We start from the raw sequence: 19,350 nt of genomic DNA, 5'->3' as shown, positions 1-19,350 counted from the left end.
TACTTTCTATTCTACAGTAATCCACTTTTGGAGCATGGCGGAATTTGATTTGGTCAATTTTGGTGGATGAAAGGTTTTCTCTTCTGTTTGGTAATATACTGAAGTCCAAAGGTCTCAGCATCGTTGTCTCCTTCAAGATAGCATGTTCACAACCAAGCAATCTCCACTTTTGGAGATCTATAGAGGTACATGTACATTTAAACTCATATTCCACATCCATTTGCGAGAATTCTTCCTAGTACGAGTTATATAACCTATTAGCTGTTTAATTCCCGTTGAAAGATTATAAAGTTGTTTGCTGACAAGAAATGCTATCATGCATTGTCACACATTCCAAAGATTGGTATAGCAAAGCTCCCCAATTTGGGTATGATGACTTTCCCCTTAAAAAAATGGTTTTGATGAATCAAACCCCCCCCCCCCCCCGGGTAAAATGTATGATGATTTTGCATACTTGCTGGGCTAGTATCATCAAAGTCTTTAGATAAGTTCGTATCAGCATTGTTGCAGTTACTAGGAAATATTTGTGGGATTGGACTATGGGGGGGCTATGCGGATCTATAAACCAAGGTGAATTACTCTTGGTGGTATGCAGATCTATAAACCAAGTGGAATCCATATGCCATGGCGAAGTACATTTGGTTGTATGAGCAACCAAATTCAGTCAGCTAGAGTTAGATGCAGTTATTTGCTGTTAAGATTTTTTTATTATATCTTGGAGATATGGACTGCTAGACTAGGGAAATGGTATTCCATGGCTAATGTATAGTGTTTGTCTTAGAACATATGTATTGGTAATTTTGCCAAGGGAGCCGTTAATTTCTCAAGTCTCAACAGTGCATTAGTGCATTCCTACATAAGATTTGGTGTTAATTCTACATATGCAATTGTCACATCTGGTGACAACTATGGACTTTGATTATTGGATTGAAGGTGGATACATGACTTCTTGAATTCCAGTAAGATCCAGGATTTTCTTGCTAGGCGCTTCTGTTGGCGGTCTTTCAGGTCCAGCCACTAACAACATGCGGTTGCTCCACTCTAGTACTTCGGGTAGAAATACCTTCCATAGGATTGTTACCCTCATCCATGATGGTACTGTCAAATATCTGTCACCACGGCAAGCATTATCTACAATATCCTTTGCACATCTCTCCGCTGATGTTACCGGGACTGCACTAATTTCTACCTGGCATAAAGTATGATAAAGCAGCAGATGACTCAATTCAGTAATTGTGCTGTAAACATATGATGTTAACACTTTGAAAAGATTGGTTTATATGCAGTTTTGTGGAGAACTCTCTGCTACCTATGATGTAAACATCATGTGTTTCCACTTTTTGTTTACACTTTGAAAAGGTTGGTTATATTAGAGAATTTCACCAACTGCATAATAGAAATTTAATTATTATCTACACCATATTCATCAGCTCTCAAGACTGTCTTACTGCACTTTTTGTTAGATGAAATTGTGATTACTTTTCAGAAGTTCTTATTAGACATCCATCAGTTGATTGAGTTAAATGTAGGCTGTTTAATCAAATTTCTTAGTGTGAAGTATAAATTTTGTTTACTAAGAATTTAGTAGGCCGTCATAAATTTCACAGTATTTTTTTTAATGAGCTTGATTAGTTGTTGTGGTATCTCTAGTTTACATTCTATGTTTTATTAAATATTTTATTAACACCACGTGTCTCTGTATATATTTTGCAGGCAACATGAATCAAAGAATTTATTGCATAGAAGGTACGTCTTATGCTCTATATGATGGACGTCATGGTATATGCTTGTAATTGAACATAGTATCATTATCTTATTTTTGAAAAGATACGTGGCACACTTACATCTCTCATATCTTGATCAAGTACCATTTTGCCTTCCTTTGAGAGGATCTTTCCTTTGGTCAATTCTGATTCAATCAGCCCAGGAGTTACAATTGTAATCCCTATGTCTCCTCCAAGCTCAACTCTCAATGTCTCGAAGAAGCTTATTACTGCAGCTTTACTTGCCTGTAAGGGCCATAGGTGAACAAGTGAGATGAAATAATGAAGCAACAAAGAATCGGTATTATCAAGTATGATGAGATGTTCACAGAGTAGAAAGCCATTCGTGGTACAGTCAACCATGCGCCAGACGAGGCAGTAACTATTATCTTGCCTCTGCTTGTTTTTAGATGTGGAATTGCAAAGTGGGTACTATACACTGAACCCCAGAAGTTTGTTTCCTGAAAAGCTCTCCAGGATGGTTAGTCATTAATAAGCTGTGTCGGCTTAATTCAAGGGTTAAACCAGTACGCAGAAGCTGAAAAGTGTTAATAAATAAGATTTACCATCACAGGTGCAGCATTGGTTATGTCAGGGAATTCCTCTAACATGCTCATTGTGGAAATTCCAGCATTGTTCACCAAATGGTCCACTATTGCAGGGTGCGTGAATGCAAGACAAATTGTTAATTACAAATTGTTCAACTGTTTGTTTGCTATGATTCCCTCCCCCGCCCTGCCATAATGGCTTTGTATAGAACTACTTTTTGGTATATATTATGAAATGATTGAAGATTCATCAATAGACTTTTCCATGTTTCGATTGTATCATAATATTGTGGTGTAATGTGGATGCTCAACTTAAAGCCCAGGGGAGCTGGGAGAGGTATCCTGATCAATTGGGGAGTAAATAATATTGTGGTTTAAGTATTATTTTTTGCATTTAGTGTTTGAATGTAGGATGATATCTGTTCTGTACTAATTATTTTGGTTATGATACTGTTGTGTAGCATACATGTAAAAAATCTTGTAGTTATATTTCTGATGCACTAATTCATTCTGTGGTAAATTCAATATATGTTATGCATATACCCATATACTCAATGCAAAGCCTCAAGCATAAACTTTACTTACATCTACCAAAATGATTCACTGTTTCATTGATGAAATGCTTAGAATCTTCAACTTTGCTAACATCTGCACAGATGACAAGAACATCAGGTGCACCGAGATAACGGCTGACTTCAGCAACATTTAGGAGACGTTGCCACCGTCTTGCTACAAGGGCTAATCTGGCTCCTCTCCTTGCATACTCATATGTAAGATGCTTTGAGGATCAAAACAAGTCAAATATCATCTGTGAGAGAATGAAGTGGTAGTGGCAACGAATACAAAGTATTTCCATTACAATACTACAGATCAACTTTACTTTGCCCAAAAAAAAATAGTATTGGGATAACAATGCCATTGATAGAATAACATGAAAATTTATTCTTATTTATATACCGTCTAGAATTACATGAACATTAGCATTGTCCAAAAGATCCGTTTGATATTTTATAGTGGTAGAGGTAATGATTTTTTTTAGCAAGTTATGGGAGAAAATTCATGGCAATATACAGGTTAGTTTTTTTTTTTTTTTTTTTTTTTTTTTTTTTTTTTTTTTTTTTTTTTTTTTTTGAAACAAATACAGGTTAGTGCTTCTATCTCCTCATATGCCTCATTTTCTTCACAAATTTTCGTTACCATCCATTATCATTTTATATGTGGTATTGTGCGGTAATGAAAATTTATGCACGAAACCACATGTTTGGAGATTGATTTCCATTGACATGGTGATGAACATAAGAAATCATAACAAAATTACATACAACTCCATTATCATTTCCATGATTTATGACATCACAAATATGGCGTTGGTTTTTGCTATTTGTGATTTACCATATTATTGTGCCTAGATGCAAGTAGATTTTGTTTTATACTTCATCTTACTTTAAAAGATTGTTTTATTGAAATTTTCACGATCTTCAATACAGTCATGTAAAATGAATCTCTCATGCTATATGCTTAAATATTTGACATTTTAATTATAACAACAATTATGTTTTTCTACTATTCACACACTATTCATTGACTATGCATAGTAATGGAAAGGTAAAGAAAAATATAATTAAGTGGAGTCTTATTAAATTTATCTCCATATATACTTTCACAATATTAATTTTTTGTATACCTCATATAGTTTTTACCTAACAGATAAATTTTTAATTTGGAAAATGCCCAACTCTAACTGTTATAATAATAAAATACTCCTTCCGTCTCATAATACAATGCCTCTTTTTCTTTTTAGGTAAACCAAAATACAATACCTTTTTCTATTTAAAGGTTGCACTTTTTGGCATTATGTATTACTTTTTTTTTTTTTATGAGTTATCTTCTTTTTCTTATTTTTTTACTTTTAACATCAATTTCCAACACTAATTATTCTCAACTACCTTTACTTTCTCTCTATCTCTCTCTAACCCCACATGCATATATGTACTTCTAATCATTAGTTTTAAGGATTTACAACTTTCTTAATTCTTAGCGTAAAAACCCAAATAGACATTATATTATGAGACGGAGGGAGTAATAAATATTGCTTATAAATAGTGCTAAAGTCAACATGTTGCATGTATAAACGAGAGGAACTATGGTGACAACAAACATGGACACAAGATAGACAAACCTCGCCGATACCAGAGGATGCTCCGGTAATGAGCACAACTTTTCCGGACACATTTTCGCTAAAGATGGAATTCAGACTTGAGAGAAAGAACCTCAAACACAAGAAAGGTGGAAGAATAAAGATTAAAGTTATGAAAGCTATGGATGAAGTAGCAACGTCTAGAATCTGATTTACCAGATTGTTCATTGCTATTTTTCTTGTCCTGTGTGTAAGTGAAAGAAAGGGATCAAAGGCGGGTGTGATTATTTGATTTACTATACTAACTTTGGTATGAAAGGTGTAAACTCACTCCAATTTCCAATATGTTGTGATGTGGCAACAATTTAGACCACCTTTACAAAATATTAGCCACGTTTGTGGTTTGTGGCGTTGTTTTGTGAGATTGGATTCATTGTGAACCTAATCTAATTTATTGTAGCAAATCTAGTAACTTATACCAATAACTTATATGATTATATCGATAAAGTCATTGCTTACTGAACAATTTTGTAGCTTAAGATCGGCAATATAGTGACTTCTATCAAAATTATATTGACTTTTTTCATTGATACACTTTCAACTTTTTGCCTTCTCACTAGTACACTCGTGGCTTAGTTTTTTTCCCAACCGTGACTTAACTAGTAAATTAAATTAACTAATTAAGGAAAAGACTACTTTACCCTTTTTAAACATCTAATATCTTGATTTGCATGACGAAAAGTGTTCGGTTAAGGTTTTTGAGGTCATTTTAGCCCTTAAGAGTCCAAATTAATCTCAAAATTAGCAAAAAAATAACGCAAGCGTCTCGTATGTGCGTCAAAAAATGTCTCGGTTTACGTATCGGTATTTTTTTTGCGTGTTAATAATTGCTCAGTTAAGGTTTTAGGAGTCTTTTTGGTCCTTTATGGGTCTAAACCAAGCTCGCAATTGGCCAAAAAATAACAGAAATGCCTCGTTTTATGTGTCATGAAATATTTCGTTTTCCGTGCTAGTAAAGAATATTGCTCGGACATTTAATTTGTTTGCTTTGCCCTCAATTTGGATTCTTAAGGGCCAAAATGACCGTTGAACTTTGGCTGAACAATTTTTTCAGAGCAAAATAGTAGCACGTAAATCGATACATTATTAATAGGTAAAACATGGCATTTTTCGTTCTTTTTTTTTTTTGCCAATTTTGAGCTCGATTTAGGCCCATAAAAGGCCAAAATGACTCCTAAAACCTTAACTGAACCATTACACTACTAGAAAACAGTCAATCAACGACGGAAAAAATCCGTCGGAAAACCCTGATTTCCGACGGAATTCCGTCGGAAAGCGTTGTCGACCTTTTGTAGGAATTTCGCGATATTCCGTCGGAAATTCTGTCGGAAGAGACCTTTCCGACGGAATTTTTTTCTGTCGGCGCTTTTGTTGACTTTTAGTGAAAATCCGTCGCAAGGTTCCGACGAAAATTTCCGTCGGTGGGGGAGATGTTCCGACGGAATTTTCCATCGGTGGGGGTATATTCCGACGGAAAATTCCGTCGGAATATTAAATAAAAAAAAACCAGCCCGCCATTAACCCACATCACCAGCCCACAGCCCTGCTTACCACCCCAACCAACCCCCACCACCAACCCACACCACCAGCCCACACCCCTCTGCTCACCACCCTAACCAACCCCAACCACCAACCCACACCACCAGCCCACCCCTACCCACGCATATCACTGCCCCCTACCCACCCCAACCAACCCCCTCCACCAACCCATAAACACACATACCACAATAAATAAACCACCTACCACCACCGTAAACCACCCAGATCCACCTCGTAAACCACCTACCGCCACCAGCCACCACAAAAAAAACCCACAAAATTCACCCAAAAAAAAAAACCAAGCAAAAATAAATCAACAAAAATGTACTCAAATTAAACAACGAAATCAAAAAACCACACAATCGAAATTAACCCACAATAATAAATAAATAAATAAAACAAAGCAAATTATTAGAAACAAAACGAAGACATACCTCATTTCCACCTCCAAAACCTTGAATTTGGGATTATATGGTTAAATTCGACCACAAAAACTCCAGATCTGGAATTTTTATGGTCGAATTTGACCATAAACACCATAATTGTTGACGACCACCAGCCCACAATTAACGAAAATGAAGGCAAACAAAAAAGAAAACGAAAAAGAAAACGAAAATTAAATGAATGAAACGAAAAAAACGAAAAAGGGAAAGAGGATGAAGGAGAACGAAAAAAAAAAACGAAAAAGGGAAAGAGGACGAAGGAGAACGAAAAAAAAAAACGAAAAAGGAAAAGAGTAAAGAGGAAGAAGGAGACAGAGAATGAAGGAGAAAGAGGATGAACGAAGAACAAAGAAGGAGAACAGAGAAGAGAATGAAGGAGGAGAGGAAGAGAAGAGGAAAGAGAAAGAGGAAAGAGGCGGAAAGAGGAGAGAGAAAAGAGAAATGAGAGGGGAGGGGAAGTTAGGGTTCCGGGTTTTAATTGGTTTTTTTCTTTCTTTTTTTTTTAATTAGTAAATCCGTCGGAAAAGCTTAAAATTCCGTCGGAAATTTCCAGCTTCCGACGGAAATTTTTAATTGACAGCTTCCGACGGAAATTTCCGTCGGAAACAATTTTCCGAGGGAATTTTCTGTCGGAAGCAGTAAATTCCGAGGGAAAAAAAATCCGTCGGAATATTTCTGAGGGATTTTCCGTTGGAACTAATATTTTTCGGCGGAATTTTCCGTCAGATCCAATTTCTGTCGGAAAATTCAAATTTTCCAAGGGAATTTCAGTCCGTCGTAACGATTCCGTCGGAAATTGGCCCTTTTCTAATAGTGTTATTAGCACGCAAAATATACTGACACGCAAACCGAAACATTTCTTGACACGCATATGAGACATTTGCATTATTTTTTTTTTTTTTGCTAATTTCAAGGTCATTTTGGACCCAAAAGGGTTAAAAATAACCCCAAAAACCTTAATCGAACAATTTTCGACACACATATTAAGACATTAGATGTTTAAAATGGGTATTATATATAGTTTTTTCCTTCATTAATTAACTTAATTTGCTAGTTATTAATGGTGTTAGTCACAGTTGGAAAAAAATTAAACCACAGGTGTACCAGTGAAAAAACAAAAAGTTAAGAATATATCAATGAAAAAAGTCCATACCAGAGGTGCACCAATAATAATTTCCCAAAATTTTATAACTTGTAAGTTGTAATGACGTTTCAATTGCTTATATATCTTAACAATTTAGTAACCTACATCAGCAATTTAATAGCTTACACCAACTAATATCGATTTTTTTTATTGCTTATGTCAACAATTCGTAGCTTAAATTGGCAATTTAATGACTTATCTCAACAATATTATACCATTCATATATGGCAAAATTGTCAAAAAGTAGTTTGTTTTTACTTGATTTTGTATGGTAGCTTATGAAAGGATTAACGAATGTGCTAACTAATTTAACAATAATGAAGAGGGGAAAACAAGTAATAAACGAGACAAGGAGAATTTACCGTGGAAAATCCAAGAACCGGGAGAAAAAAACCACTAATCCACTATAGAGTAATACTTTGATGAAGAACAATGTAGATTACAAGCTTTCAATTCACCATGAAAACTCCCACCTCAAACTCACCCTCTCAAACACTCAAACCCTAAGGCCTTGCTTGGATTGGGGGTAATATATTAAGGGGGTAATAAAAGTCAAACTTGAAAAAACATAAGCAATTAGAGGTGTTGTTGAAGGAGGCATGGTGTTTACAAATGAAATAAAGTAATTGCGCCATGAGGAAAAGAGAGAGATGGAAGACCCTCATAATGAGGGTAATAGTTACCCATCCTCCCTCTAGTGTAACTATTGTTTAGGGTAAAAATACCCCTAAGACACGTGGCCCAATAAAGGCTTGCCACGTGTAAAGTTTGCAACGGTCAGCAAAGGCTCAATCCCATTGCAACATGTGCCATTGTACCCTAATTGAGGTACAGCTTTCCCCTACTATAAATAGTAAGGGCAGACCTCATTTATAGGGATCGAATCATTTTCAAAACACCAACCAAACACAAATCCCCTTGCAAACGCTCTCAAATCGAGAAGCATTTATTGTCTTATTTCCTCATTAAGAAAGATACTAACTTAATCTTCGGAGGCGGAACACCCCAGCCCCAGCCGGAGTTTTCCGTTACTTGTGCAGGTACAGGCAAAGGAAGGAGCATACTAGGAAATTGTAACTCTCCCGTAGGACACATAAAAAACCCCCAAACAACTATTACCCCCAAAATGAGGGTATTAGTTTCTCTTTCTTCACCTCATACCACACCATTACTACATAATTTTCCTTACAATCACACCATCACTATCTCCTCATTTCCTATTTTCACTTTCATTTTGCTTAGTTTGACTTTTATTACCCTAATAATACATCTCTCCCAATCCAAGCATGCCTAAGTATTTTGGGTTTTACATTATGGTTTTTTCTCTCTACATTTTTCCCTTCATCCTATCTACTCTAACAATGACAAAACATGAGTATATATAGTGCAAGGCAAAATTAAACAATCCTACGGTCCTAAATAAGCCACGTCACTTAAGTCGCAAAACCGTAGAAACAGGGGCACGCAAGAGGTTCGACCGAACCTACCCCCTGTTCGACTGAACCAAGGGAGGTTCGGTCGAACCGACCAAATGTTCGGTCGAACAAGGCAATCAGTAACAACAGCTCTATTTCTTCAAATGGTTCGATCGAACTTTTCAAAAGTTCGGCCAAACTCCCGCACTACGCAAACATATCTTCTTAAAATGGCCATAACTTCCTCGAATCTTGACCAAATCGAGCTTATGACCAATAGTTGGAAAGCTCTTGAGATGAGCTATCACCTCCAACTTGAATTATCTCAATATCATTTCTAGATCTTGAAATATGCTCATTTGAAGTCAGCCCTTGCCCTTCATTGTTGCTTTGCACCAAACAATCAATCCACAGCTTAACTCTAAAGCTGTGCACCCCCTTGCCTTCTTGAATCATTCTCCACACTTCTCAAGCCCAACAAGCTAGTACCTTATATATTCCTCAACTAGTAACTTCAATTAAAATATCATGCAAAACACCACCTTAAGCCTACTTTTTGGCCAAAAAGTCGCATTCCCGGCGGAGAAGAACAAGAATAGCTAGTACTTTATATATGAGCTTATGGTACATAATATAATTTCCTAGAGTAATAACTTGCATTAGTAGGACATCCAATGAACCACGTAATATAAACTAGCCCAATACATAATATATATTTTCTACTATGTAATAAAAGGTATAATTATTGCAAGTCCATGATGAAAGAACTAACAATTTTATGTTTTTGGCTATCTAGCTAGACGATTAAGACACAACAAACATTACAAGAGCAACATATTACTTGGTTTTGACTCCGGGTGAGTAGACCGAAGATGGATAAACCATAGCCCTTAACCCAGGGAGATCCAATATCATCTTGCTTAATGAATTAAAGGATGAATCACCAATCTTGATAAGATAGAACGCGGAGAAAAACCAGTCCAGGAGCTCCGGAGTAAATGCTTTCCACCAGCTGAATACCTTATACCATGTTGGTTCCGTCACATATCTATCACCCCTACATGCACTGTTTATTATGGCCTTCGCGCACCTTTGTCCCGTGATTATTGGTAATGCACTTACTTGCACCTATGATTGATTAATCACAAGGTTATTGACATAAGAAAAAGTTTACTAAGTATTATTTCCCAGTAAAATTTTTTTGTTAACATGTTAAGGGGATTTAAGGAAAATTTCCTTTATTCTAAATGATTAAATCAATAGTTGGAATTGATTACTACTGATAATAACAAATTAGAAATAAGATCAATAAAATCTTACATCTCTCAAGTTCACATCCACATTCATCAAACCTTCGGGTGCAAGGTGCTTCCCTTTTGTCATTTCAGACTCTACAAATCCAGGAGTTGCTATAGTTATTTGAATATCTGACCCGAGCTCTACCCTTAATGTCTCATAGAAGGCTATCATTGCTGCTTTGCTTGCCTGAAATAGGCAAATACATGTATATAAATATATAACCTGCTATATCATTACTCAAAACTTATAACCAAGTAATTTTTGACGTAGATAATTCATACATTGTAAATACTCATTCGTGGGGTTGGTAACCTAGCAGCCGAGGAAGACATGACAATGATCTTTCCCTCAGTTTTTCTAAGGTGTGGAATCGCAAAATGAGTTACATATACAGCACCCCAAAAATTGATATCCTGCAAATAGTGAAAATATATACTAGTTATATTAAAATAGCTAGCCATATATCGGAGAGAACTAAATGACTAATGTCATACTCCGTATATTTCAAATTAACACGGTAAAAAGAAAAATGGATGTCGTACTAAAAGAAAGAACCTACCATGATGGATGTTGGGATAATGATGTCTTCATAATCTTCGATCATGCTAATTGATGTAATGCCAGCATTATTCACCAGATGGTCCACTTCAATTTACCAAATCAACATATCATCAACACAATAAATTGAAATCTTAGGCCATCTTTTCTTTAGAAAAAAGATTACAATGAACTTCTATAACAATAGATAATGAAAAAAGGTTAAGGTAATACTTCCTCCGTTTCAAATTAGATGACAAGGTTTCTTTTATCACGCAAAAGTTCAATCGAAAATATCTTCAATTATATTATTGTAAAAAAAATACTAAAAATTGAATTTTAATTAGGATTTTTTGACAATTACCACCTACAATTGTTGATGTTTTAGGAACTACCACATACAATTCTTTATTTTTTTTTTAAATTTTACCACCTACTATTTTTTAAAACATCAAAACTTCCCACATACTTGGCTCTGAACTGAAGCGTGATGTCATGTGGGGCCCACTAATTACCTTCTCACCCTATTTCCCTCATTTTCTTTCTTTCTCTCTCAATTTCTCATTTCCCTACCTCTCAAAATTGGGGAAAAACTTCAAATTAAATTACATATTCATGTTAATTATTTCATGATTTGAAATTTTTTCCCAATTTTGAGAGGAGTTAAAAATATAGGGGAATGAGAAATTGAGAGAGAAAGAAAGAAAGGGAGGGCAAAAGGGTGGGGAGGTAGTTAGTAGGCCCCACATGACGTCACATTTGAGTTAGAGAGCCAAGTAAATGGGAAGTTTTGATGTTTTAAAAAATAGTAGGTGGTAAAACTCAAAAAAAAAAAAAAAAGAACTTTAGGTGGTAATTGCTAAAAGCACCAATTGTAGGTGGTAATTGTCAAAAAAATCCTTTTAATTAAGTACACATTGAAATGAATCTAACAAGATTTCACATGACTATTTTTTATACCTATAAATTACAAATGTTAGTCAAAGCAAAGTTAGTGAATAGTATCAAAAGTTAAAACATGTCATGAAATGTGGAACAAAGGAAGTAATACATATGTCAGGTAGGAATAATAGTCCTACATACATTGAAGGAGATCGAGGTAGCATAACTTTATAAGTTTGGTGTGTACTACTCCAAATTGTTACCAATTGTTTTTAGGATGTAAACATGTAGGGCTTGTGTATGATCAGATTGTCCATGGGTGTAGCCTTGGTTTTTTTTTTTTTTTTGAATAGTAAAATTAATCCATTAATAAAAAGTCATACGACACATACAACGATAATCGAATTTAACAAATACATAATAATACATAATTTGAATCAAATAAAAATTTCTTCCATAAAAACTACGATCGTTAAGCAGATCTTGTAATGTGGAACATTTCGCGCTTATATCGCTGGAAAATACAGCCTTGTTGGAGAGACAATCTAACGTTTTCTTGTAGTGAGAATGATTTCCATCGGATTTATCTAACCGTATCCAAAAAATTGAAAACCTTTGTGACCCCGCATAATTTTTCACCAACGAAACAATTCCATGGCAATTCATCAGATCTATTATCCCAGATTTTAAGCAAAAGAAATTCCCCCTTAAAAAGAGGAGAAAAACCTTGTCTTTTGAAGGAGATCGAAAAACCTTGTCTTTCGAAGGAGATCGAAAAACCTTTCTTTTGAGGGAGAAATCATTATTATAAACCAAAAAAACAAACAAAAAAGTGTAAAGAAACAAAGGTTGGGATTTTCCATCAGTAAAACCGATAGAAGCCCCTTCAAAAATCAAGAATGGAGGCTAGGTTTTTTTTAGAGAGAATAGAGGAGAGAGGAGAGGGGGTGTAGCCTTGGTTTAGTTCAATAAATATTTATCCAAATATGTATCTATCGAGTTCCTATATTAGAGCCACCCTTTGACAACCAGGCCTATTGAGAATATATATTATTGCCTCGATCTGGTGACTAGGAGTGTAAGATATATATAAAGCATTAAAAGCTAGTGCAACTTACCCCTTCCGAAGTGTGATATGGTGGAATCAACAATTCGTTTGCAATCATCAACAATTGAAACATCGGCAGTAACTGTGATGGAATCTGGTGAACCAAGCTCAAGGCACATATAAGCCACATCTCGGAGGCTTTGTTCCCTTCTCGCTGCTAGCACTAGGCATGCTCCTCTTCTTGCATATTCATATGCCAATTGCTGCTCATACCATGTAAATTAAATGTTAAATGGCAACAATAACTCACCCAAAAAAATATTTAAAGATAAATTAACCAATTGAAATGATAACGATTAAATGATGAATCCAAATTTTGTGGTTGTTTTTTTCTTTTTCTTTTCTTTTTTTTTTCCAAATCTGATCACAATATGATTAAGGTTTTTTATTTGTTGGGTATGACCCAAATTTTATAAGCCCATTATATTAATGGAGTGTAATCTAGAAGCTTCCGGAAAAATCAAGAGAAGATTACACTTGATTTTTCTAGAGTTATCTACAACCTTAATATCTCCTAGAATATTCTAGAGAATATTAAAAGTAGAAACCTCTAGATTAAGAGCCATTATTATGGAGAAATTCCCATAAAATCTAGAAGCCTCCATCCTCACCTATAAATATGGGTCAAGGGCATAACAATAACAACAACAAGAACACAACACAAGAAGCCATACCAAACACAAGCCTTTCTACAAAATATTCTCCCTCCTTGTAATATTCCACTACTATCATAATACTCCTTTGTGAGTTTCTTATAGTGAGAGTTCTCTTGTAATAATCACCCTCAAGGGTTCTTGTACTCTCCTACTTTCAAATAGTGGAATAAAAGTGCTCGTTGTTGTATAAAATCGTGTGTTCATTTATATTAATTATCTTGCCAATTATCAATTTAGTTTATATTTCTCAATCAAACACATCTTCGCTTCCGCTGTGCACTCACCAACCCTAACAAGTGGTATCCGAGCCAAAGGTTGATTAGAGTGTTTACACATTAAAGATGTCTTCGATCACGAAGTTCGAGATTGAGAAATTTGACGGCAAGATTAATTTCAGTATCTTGAAAGTCCAGATGAAAGCCATTCTAGTACAGAGCGGATTAAAGAAGGCTTTGGATGGAAAAGCTAAAAAACCAGAGTCAATGACAGACGAGCAATGGCAAGAGTTGGACGAAAAAGCCCTCTCGGCAATCCAACTATGTTTAACCAAGGAGGTACTGCGCGAGGTTGTCCATGAAGACACAGCAGCCGGCCTATGGCTGAAGTTAGAGTCACTATATATGACTAAAAGCCTCGCTAACAAGCTTCGACTTAAAGAAAGGCTTTATACAATTCGAATGGCCGAAGGTACTTCCATTCAAACTCATCTCGATGAATTTAATTCAATTATAATTGATCTTGAAAATTTAGATGTTAAAATCGAAGATGAGGATAAGGCCGTGTTATTAATTGTCTCCCTACCACCTTCGTATAAACACTTCAAGGAAATTATGCTTTATGGCAATAGTGATACTCTTTCTTTTGAGGATGTTAAATCTCACTTACTCTCAAAAGAAAAATTTGACCTTGAAGTTCATTCTAATGAAAATGCCGAAGGTTTAAATATAAAAGGGAGATCACACGGTAGTAAAAGTACCAATAAGAAGTCCAAATTTAATGTACACAAATCCGGAAAATCTTGCAAGTTTTGCAAGAAACTTGGGCACACAGTTGAAGAATGTTGGTTTGCAAATAAAAAGCTCGAAAAGAAAGAGCATGAGGAAAAGCCGAAAGAGACGGTAGAAGCCGGTTTTGGAGAAATAGAGTCCGATGATGAAGTTCTCTTAGCTACTTCACCAAGAAGAAATAAGAATTCTGAATGGGTACTTGATTCGGGTTCTGCCAACCATATTTGTTCTCAAAAGTCTCACTTTACCGACTATCAACCGGTGAAGAATAAAACTGTTACAATGGGTAACGATTATCATTGCAAAGTTCGTGGTGTTGGCTCCGTACGGATCAAGACGCAAGACGGTGTGATCAGGACTTTGTCTACTGTTCATCATGTTCCTGATCTGAAAAAGAATATCATTTCTCTTGGCATTCTGGACTCAAAAGGATATAAGATTTCGGCTCAAGGTGGAGCACTCAAAGTCTCCAAAGGTGCTCAAGAAATATTGAAGTCCATCAGACATAGAATTCTCTATGTATTACAAGGATCTTCTATTATGGCTTCGTCATACTCAATCCGGACTCGGCAACAACACTCACATAATACGGGTCCAAGTAACATACGACGAGCGCACAGATAAAATTTGGTCCAAGGTGGAGATTGTTGGGTATGGCCCAAATTTTATAAGCTCATTATATTAATGGAGTATAATCTAGAAGCTTCCTAAAAATTCAAGAGAAGATTACACTTGATTTTTCTAGAGTTATCTACAACCTAAATATCTCCTAGAATATTCTAGAGAATATTAAAAGTAGAAGCCTCTAGATTAAGAGCCATAATTATGGAGAAATTCCCATAAAATCTAGAAGCCTCCATCCTCACCTATAAATATGGGTCAAGGGCATAACAATAACAACAACAAGAACACAACACAAGAAGCCATACCAAACACAAGCCTTTCTACAAAATATTCTCCCTCCTTGTAATATTCCACTACTATCATAATACTCCTTTGTGAGTTTCTTATAGTGAGAGTTCTCTTGTAATAATCACCCTCAAGGGTTCTTGTACTTTCCTACTTTCAAATAGTGGAATAAAAGTGTTCGTTGTTGTATTAAATCGTGTGTTCATTTATATTAATTATCTTGCCAATTATCAATTTAGTTTATATTTCTCAATCAAACACATCTTCGCTTCCGCTGTGTACTCACCAACCCTAACATTATTTTATTTTTTTTCCTTAAAAAAAAAACTAAGCGCAAACCAAATTATACGATATACACCTTTTGACAGAATTTAAAAGTCTCACACTCTTACATAAAAGTACCAGGCCATAATGATCTTGCAAAATAGCTTATTTTTGCTGTCGCAAGATTTACCAGGCCATATTGACATGAAACAAGGAAAGGAGGAATTTAGTGAATTATGTATCCTTTTTTACACGTGTAATGCTCCCCATTCCTAAATTAATTGTCACACCAAAAATTGCAATTATGTAATTCGTAACAAGCTCGCTGGTTAGATATATCGAATTCTTAACATAAAGCTCGTTCCAACTAAAGACATTTTTCTTAAAAGGTTCTAACTATCAATTACCTCATGATGATACCAACTTTGAATGGATCCTTCTTTAAACAACCCATAGCTTATTATGGCCATGTACACCTGTTAAGATTGTCATGTGTTGAACATTTAAATTAATGATTTGTTTAATTGAATATTAATATTTTAAGGTGAAGAGAATGGACCCTAAATCAAAAGGGTGGGTATTAACTGGTAGTGAATTATTATTATTATTATTTTTAACTTATTTTTTTAACTACAACTAATGAAACAAGGCACAACACTACTACCAGTCAAACCGGTAAGAGTATGTTATATATCGTATTGAGAAGGACCTCCTAAAGTTAGGTATGTACGCTTTAAGTTAATAGGCCATAGTTGAAACCGTTGGCGTCGATATTTCCTTTTTAATATAAAAAAGTAGAAAGATAATGGAGAAATTTTAGGTTTCAGTTGAAAAAAAGGTATTGGAAAAGATGATAAAAAATTGTTATGAATAAGTTGAGACGAGAAGAGTGTTAAATACTGAGTAGTAAGTATGCACCTGGAGAAATAATTAGTTTTAGTTTCTTGTTTGATCTAAACAATGTCCACTTAAATCCATTTTAAAATTTTTCTATAATATTCAAAGAATGAAATATGTTTTATTCCAATTTCTTGGACATAAAAATTTATTATCTTACCACTTTTACCAATAATTACACCATTTTAATTACTCTTACTTTATTCACCTTTCTAACATATTCACTTGTCTAAACACCTCTCATTTCAAAGATATTTTTTTAACAATGCATCCATTCATTCACTCTCACGTTTCTTAATTTGCGTGCAAATAGTAAGTGTTAGTACTTCGTATATGGTAACTTCGTTGCACAAAACAAGTTGTACTACGGGGTAAAATGGAACGGTAAATATATGAGGGTGGCCTTGGGAGAACATTGCACTATTATTCTATATACCTACTTCACATAATTCTATGATAGGATACTCATTCTGTCCCTAGTAGTTAGCTTTAAAAACCATTGTGGGCCATCATTGCACTATTTTAGGGACGTCAATGGGTGATGCACAGCGGATGTTGGCCTTTCCATCCCCATTCCCGCCTAACATTCTCATCTCCATCCCCGCTTAACATTCTCATCCCATCCTCGCGCCTGGCCCAAAATTCATCCCCATCCTCGCGCCTGGCCCAAAATTCATCCCCATCCTTGCCTCGGCAGGTACAGCTCTAGAACTATCCTCGCCCCACCTCTCACTCGGATATCTACACCCGTCTAATCCTTGCCTCCAAATAAATTGCAATAAAAAATTTGTTAAATAAAACTTTTCATTATAAAATAGTATGAAAGTATATAAATTTTTTTTTAAAATAAATATGTACGTGGGTAAAGGGCGAATACAAAGTGGGGTGGGGTGGGGTGGGGCGGGGCGGGGTAGATGGTGGGGCGGATATAACGTAAAATTCACCCTAATCCCATCACCCGTGACGAGTATGGTTTTTATCCCATCCTCCCCACCACTTGCTAATAAACCGGGACCCATCCTCATTGAGGTCCCCAGTCACTATTTACTCATATAGTAACATATCCTCACCCAATAACCCCACTTGCATGCATTTATTTATAAAAGTAAAAAAGACAAATATAGAGTATAATCCATCCACTTGCAAATTTTTGGTCCAAACCTTAATAAAGCACATTTTTCCTTTGGGCCAAACAAACAAAGATGAAGAAAGTACTAGTTATAATAAAGTGAGATAATATGATAATTAATTCAGGAATAAATATGTACATAATTCAAATTGTAATTTAAGCGGGCAGGTTCTTAGGAGGGCTGGCTTACTAGACCCAATCTTGACCCTAACTATAATTGCAACACTAATTAAGATAATAGCATGAGTTAGAATTAAGACAAAAGTTTAAAAAAAAACGGGTGTACAATAATTACTGAATGACGGTATGTGCGAATGTTTTATATTTGTTTCCTTTTTTTTTTTTTCTATTTTTCTCTCTCCTCCTGGGTTTCCTTTCTCTTTCTTGTGTTCTTTTTTTCTCTCCTCTCTCTATTTCTCCATCTTTTGTTTTACAGTTTTGTTCTTTTTTTCGATTGAATCTTAATTTCTTACTTTATTTTGTTATTTTGTTCTTTAATTCTTCTTCTACAACCAATTTCGAGATATGTGTTCATCCATTTTTCTATTTTAATTTTTTTTTAGGATATTTTTAAAGTTATGTTCATCTAGTTTCTATTTTAATTTTACTTTTCAATTATAATGGCGAATGTTAAGGTTCCAAAGAACCAGACAATTGCTCCTCCTATTAGTTCAAACGAAAAAATTGAAGCTACATTTTTAGAATTCTGTGACCAAATTTTTTAATTTTTAACTTTTCTGTTTGTTTTTGTTGATATTTCTATGTTTTTATGTGTAGTTCTAAATAATTTTAATGTATAACTTTTGTGAAAATATGGCTCACTTTTGTAAGAATATGGGTCACTTTTGTAAGAATATGAGTTACTTTTGTGAAAATATGAGTCACTTTTGAAAAAATAAATATATAACGAATGAGATTATGGATAACTTTTGTGAAAATAGGGTCACTTCTGTATAAATATAGGTCACTTTTGTGAAAATATGAGTTACTTTTGAAAAAAAGAAAAAAACTAATATTAATGGCTCGATGTACAATAAATTAGTGTAAATTGGGGGCATGCAAAAATTTTACTAGAATTAATTACCTCACCGATACCGGAGGAAGCGCCGGTGATGATAACAACTTTTCCGGCAACATCTTCGGCGTAGATTGAGCTTAAGATAGAAACAGAGAACTTAAGAAATTGAAAAAGTGGTAAAAAGAAACAAAGGGAGAAGAATATAAACGGTGGAGCTCCTATGTTCAAGATTTCGTTTATCAAATTCATCTTTAATTACTTGTATCATATGTGCAAATTGATTATACCAAAACTTATAATGTAGAATTCTAAATGGCATTGATAATTCGTGTCAATTTTTTATCTAGTTTGGTGTCATTGTTTCATGCAACAAGAAAGACACGTGGTAGCTAGTTCAAAGTTATTTACTCGTGTAATTAATCTTTAAGACGAGAGGAGTAATCACACGTAGGAAAAATAAAATAAAAATAAAATAAAATTCTACAACCGGATGCGACGTGCATCATAGGGTATTTTCTTCAAAATTTCATAGTAGTGGTTTGAAATATGAAAAGCATAATGTTTTATTGATTATGTAGTTTATAATTGGCATATT

General features: G+C 34.9%; 2 protein-coding genes across 2 annotated transcripts; both read right to left on the bottom strand.

Moving 5' to 3' along the window:
• Nucleotides 1-415: 415 nt before the first annotated feature.
• Nucleotides 416-4,942, bottom strand: LOC110739687 (11-beta-hydroxysteroid dehydrogenase 1B-like). Its single transcript, XM_021920143.1, has 6 exons — nucleotides 4,491-4,942; nucleotides 2,897-3,089; nucleotides 2,330-2,415; nucleotides 2,093-2,224; nucleotides 1,845-2,009; nucleotides 416-1,189 (listed from the first exon to the last, which is right to left on the bottom strand). Exons 1-6 carry the CDS (start codon nucleotides 4,674-4,676, stop codon nucleotides 920-922), a joined length of 1,032 nt encoding a protein of 343 aa, XP_021775835.1. The 5' UTR covers nucleotides 4,677-4,942; the 3' UTR covers nucleotides 416-919.
• A 4,695-nt stretch (nucleotides 4,943-9,637) lies between these two features.
• Nucleotides 9,638-19,017, bottom strand: LOC110739685 (11-beta-hydroxysteroid dehydrogenase 1B-like). Its single transcript, XM_021920141.1, has 6 exons — nucleotides 18,822-19,017; nucleotides 12,886-13,078; nucleotides 10,908-10,993; nucleotides 10,630-10,761; nucleotides 10,370-10,534; nucleotides 9,638-10,177 (listed from the first exon to the last, which is right to left on the bottom strand). The coding sequence occupies exons 1-6, from the start codon at nucleotides 19,002-19,004 to the stop codon at nucleotides 9,887-9,889; spliced, it is 1,050 nt and encodes a 349-aa protein (XP_021775833.1). The 5' UTR covers nucleotides 19,005-19,017; the 3' UTR covers nucleotides 9,638-9,886.
• Between the last annotated feature and the right edge of the window lie 333 nt (nucleotides 19,018-19,350).

The sequence above is a fragment of the Chenopodium quinoa genome, unplaced genomic scaffold (genome assembly GCF_001683475.1).
Source record: "Chenopodium quinoa cultivar QQ74 unplaced genomic scaffold, ASM168347v1, whole genome shotgun sequence".
NCBI classification, from domain to species: domain Eukaryota; kingdom Viridiplantae; phylum Streptophyta; class Magnoliopsida; order Caryophyllales; family Amaranthaceae; genus Chenopodium; species Chenopodium quinoa.
Note: the sequence above shows the minus strand (reverse complement) of the source record. Positions and strands in the feature narration are given on the sequence as shown.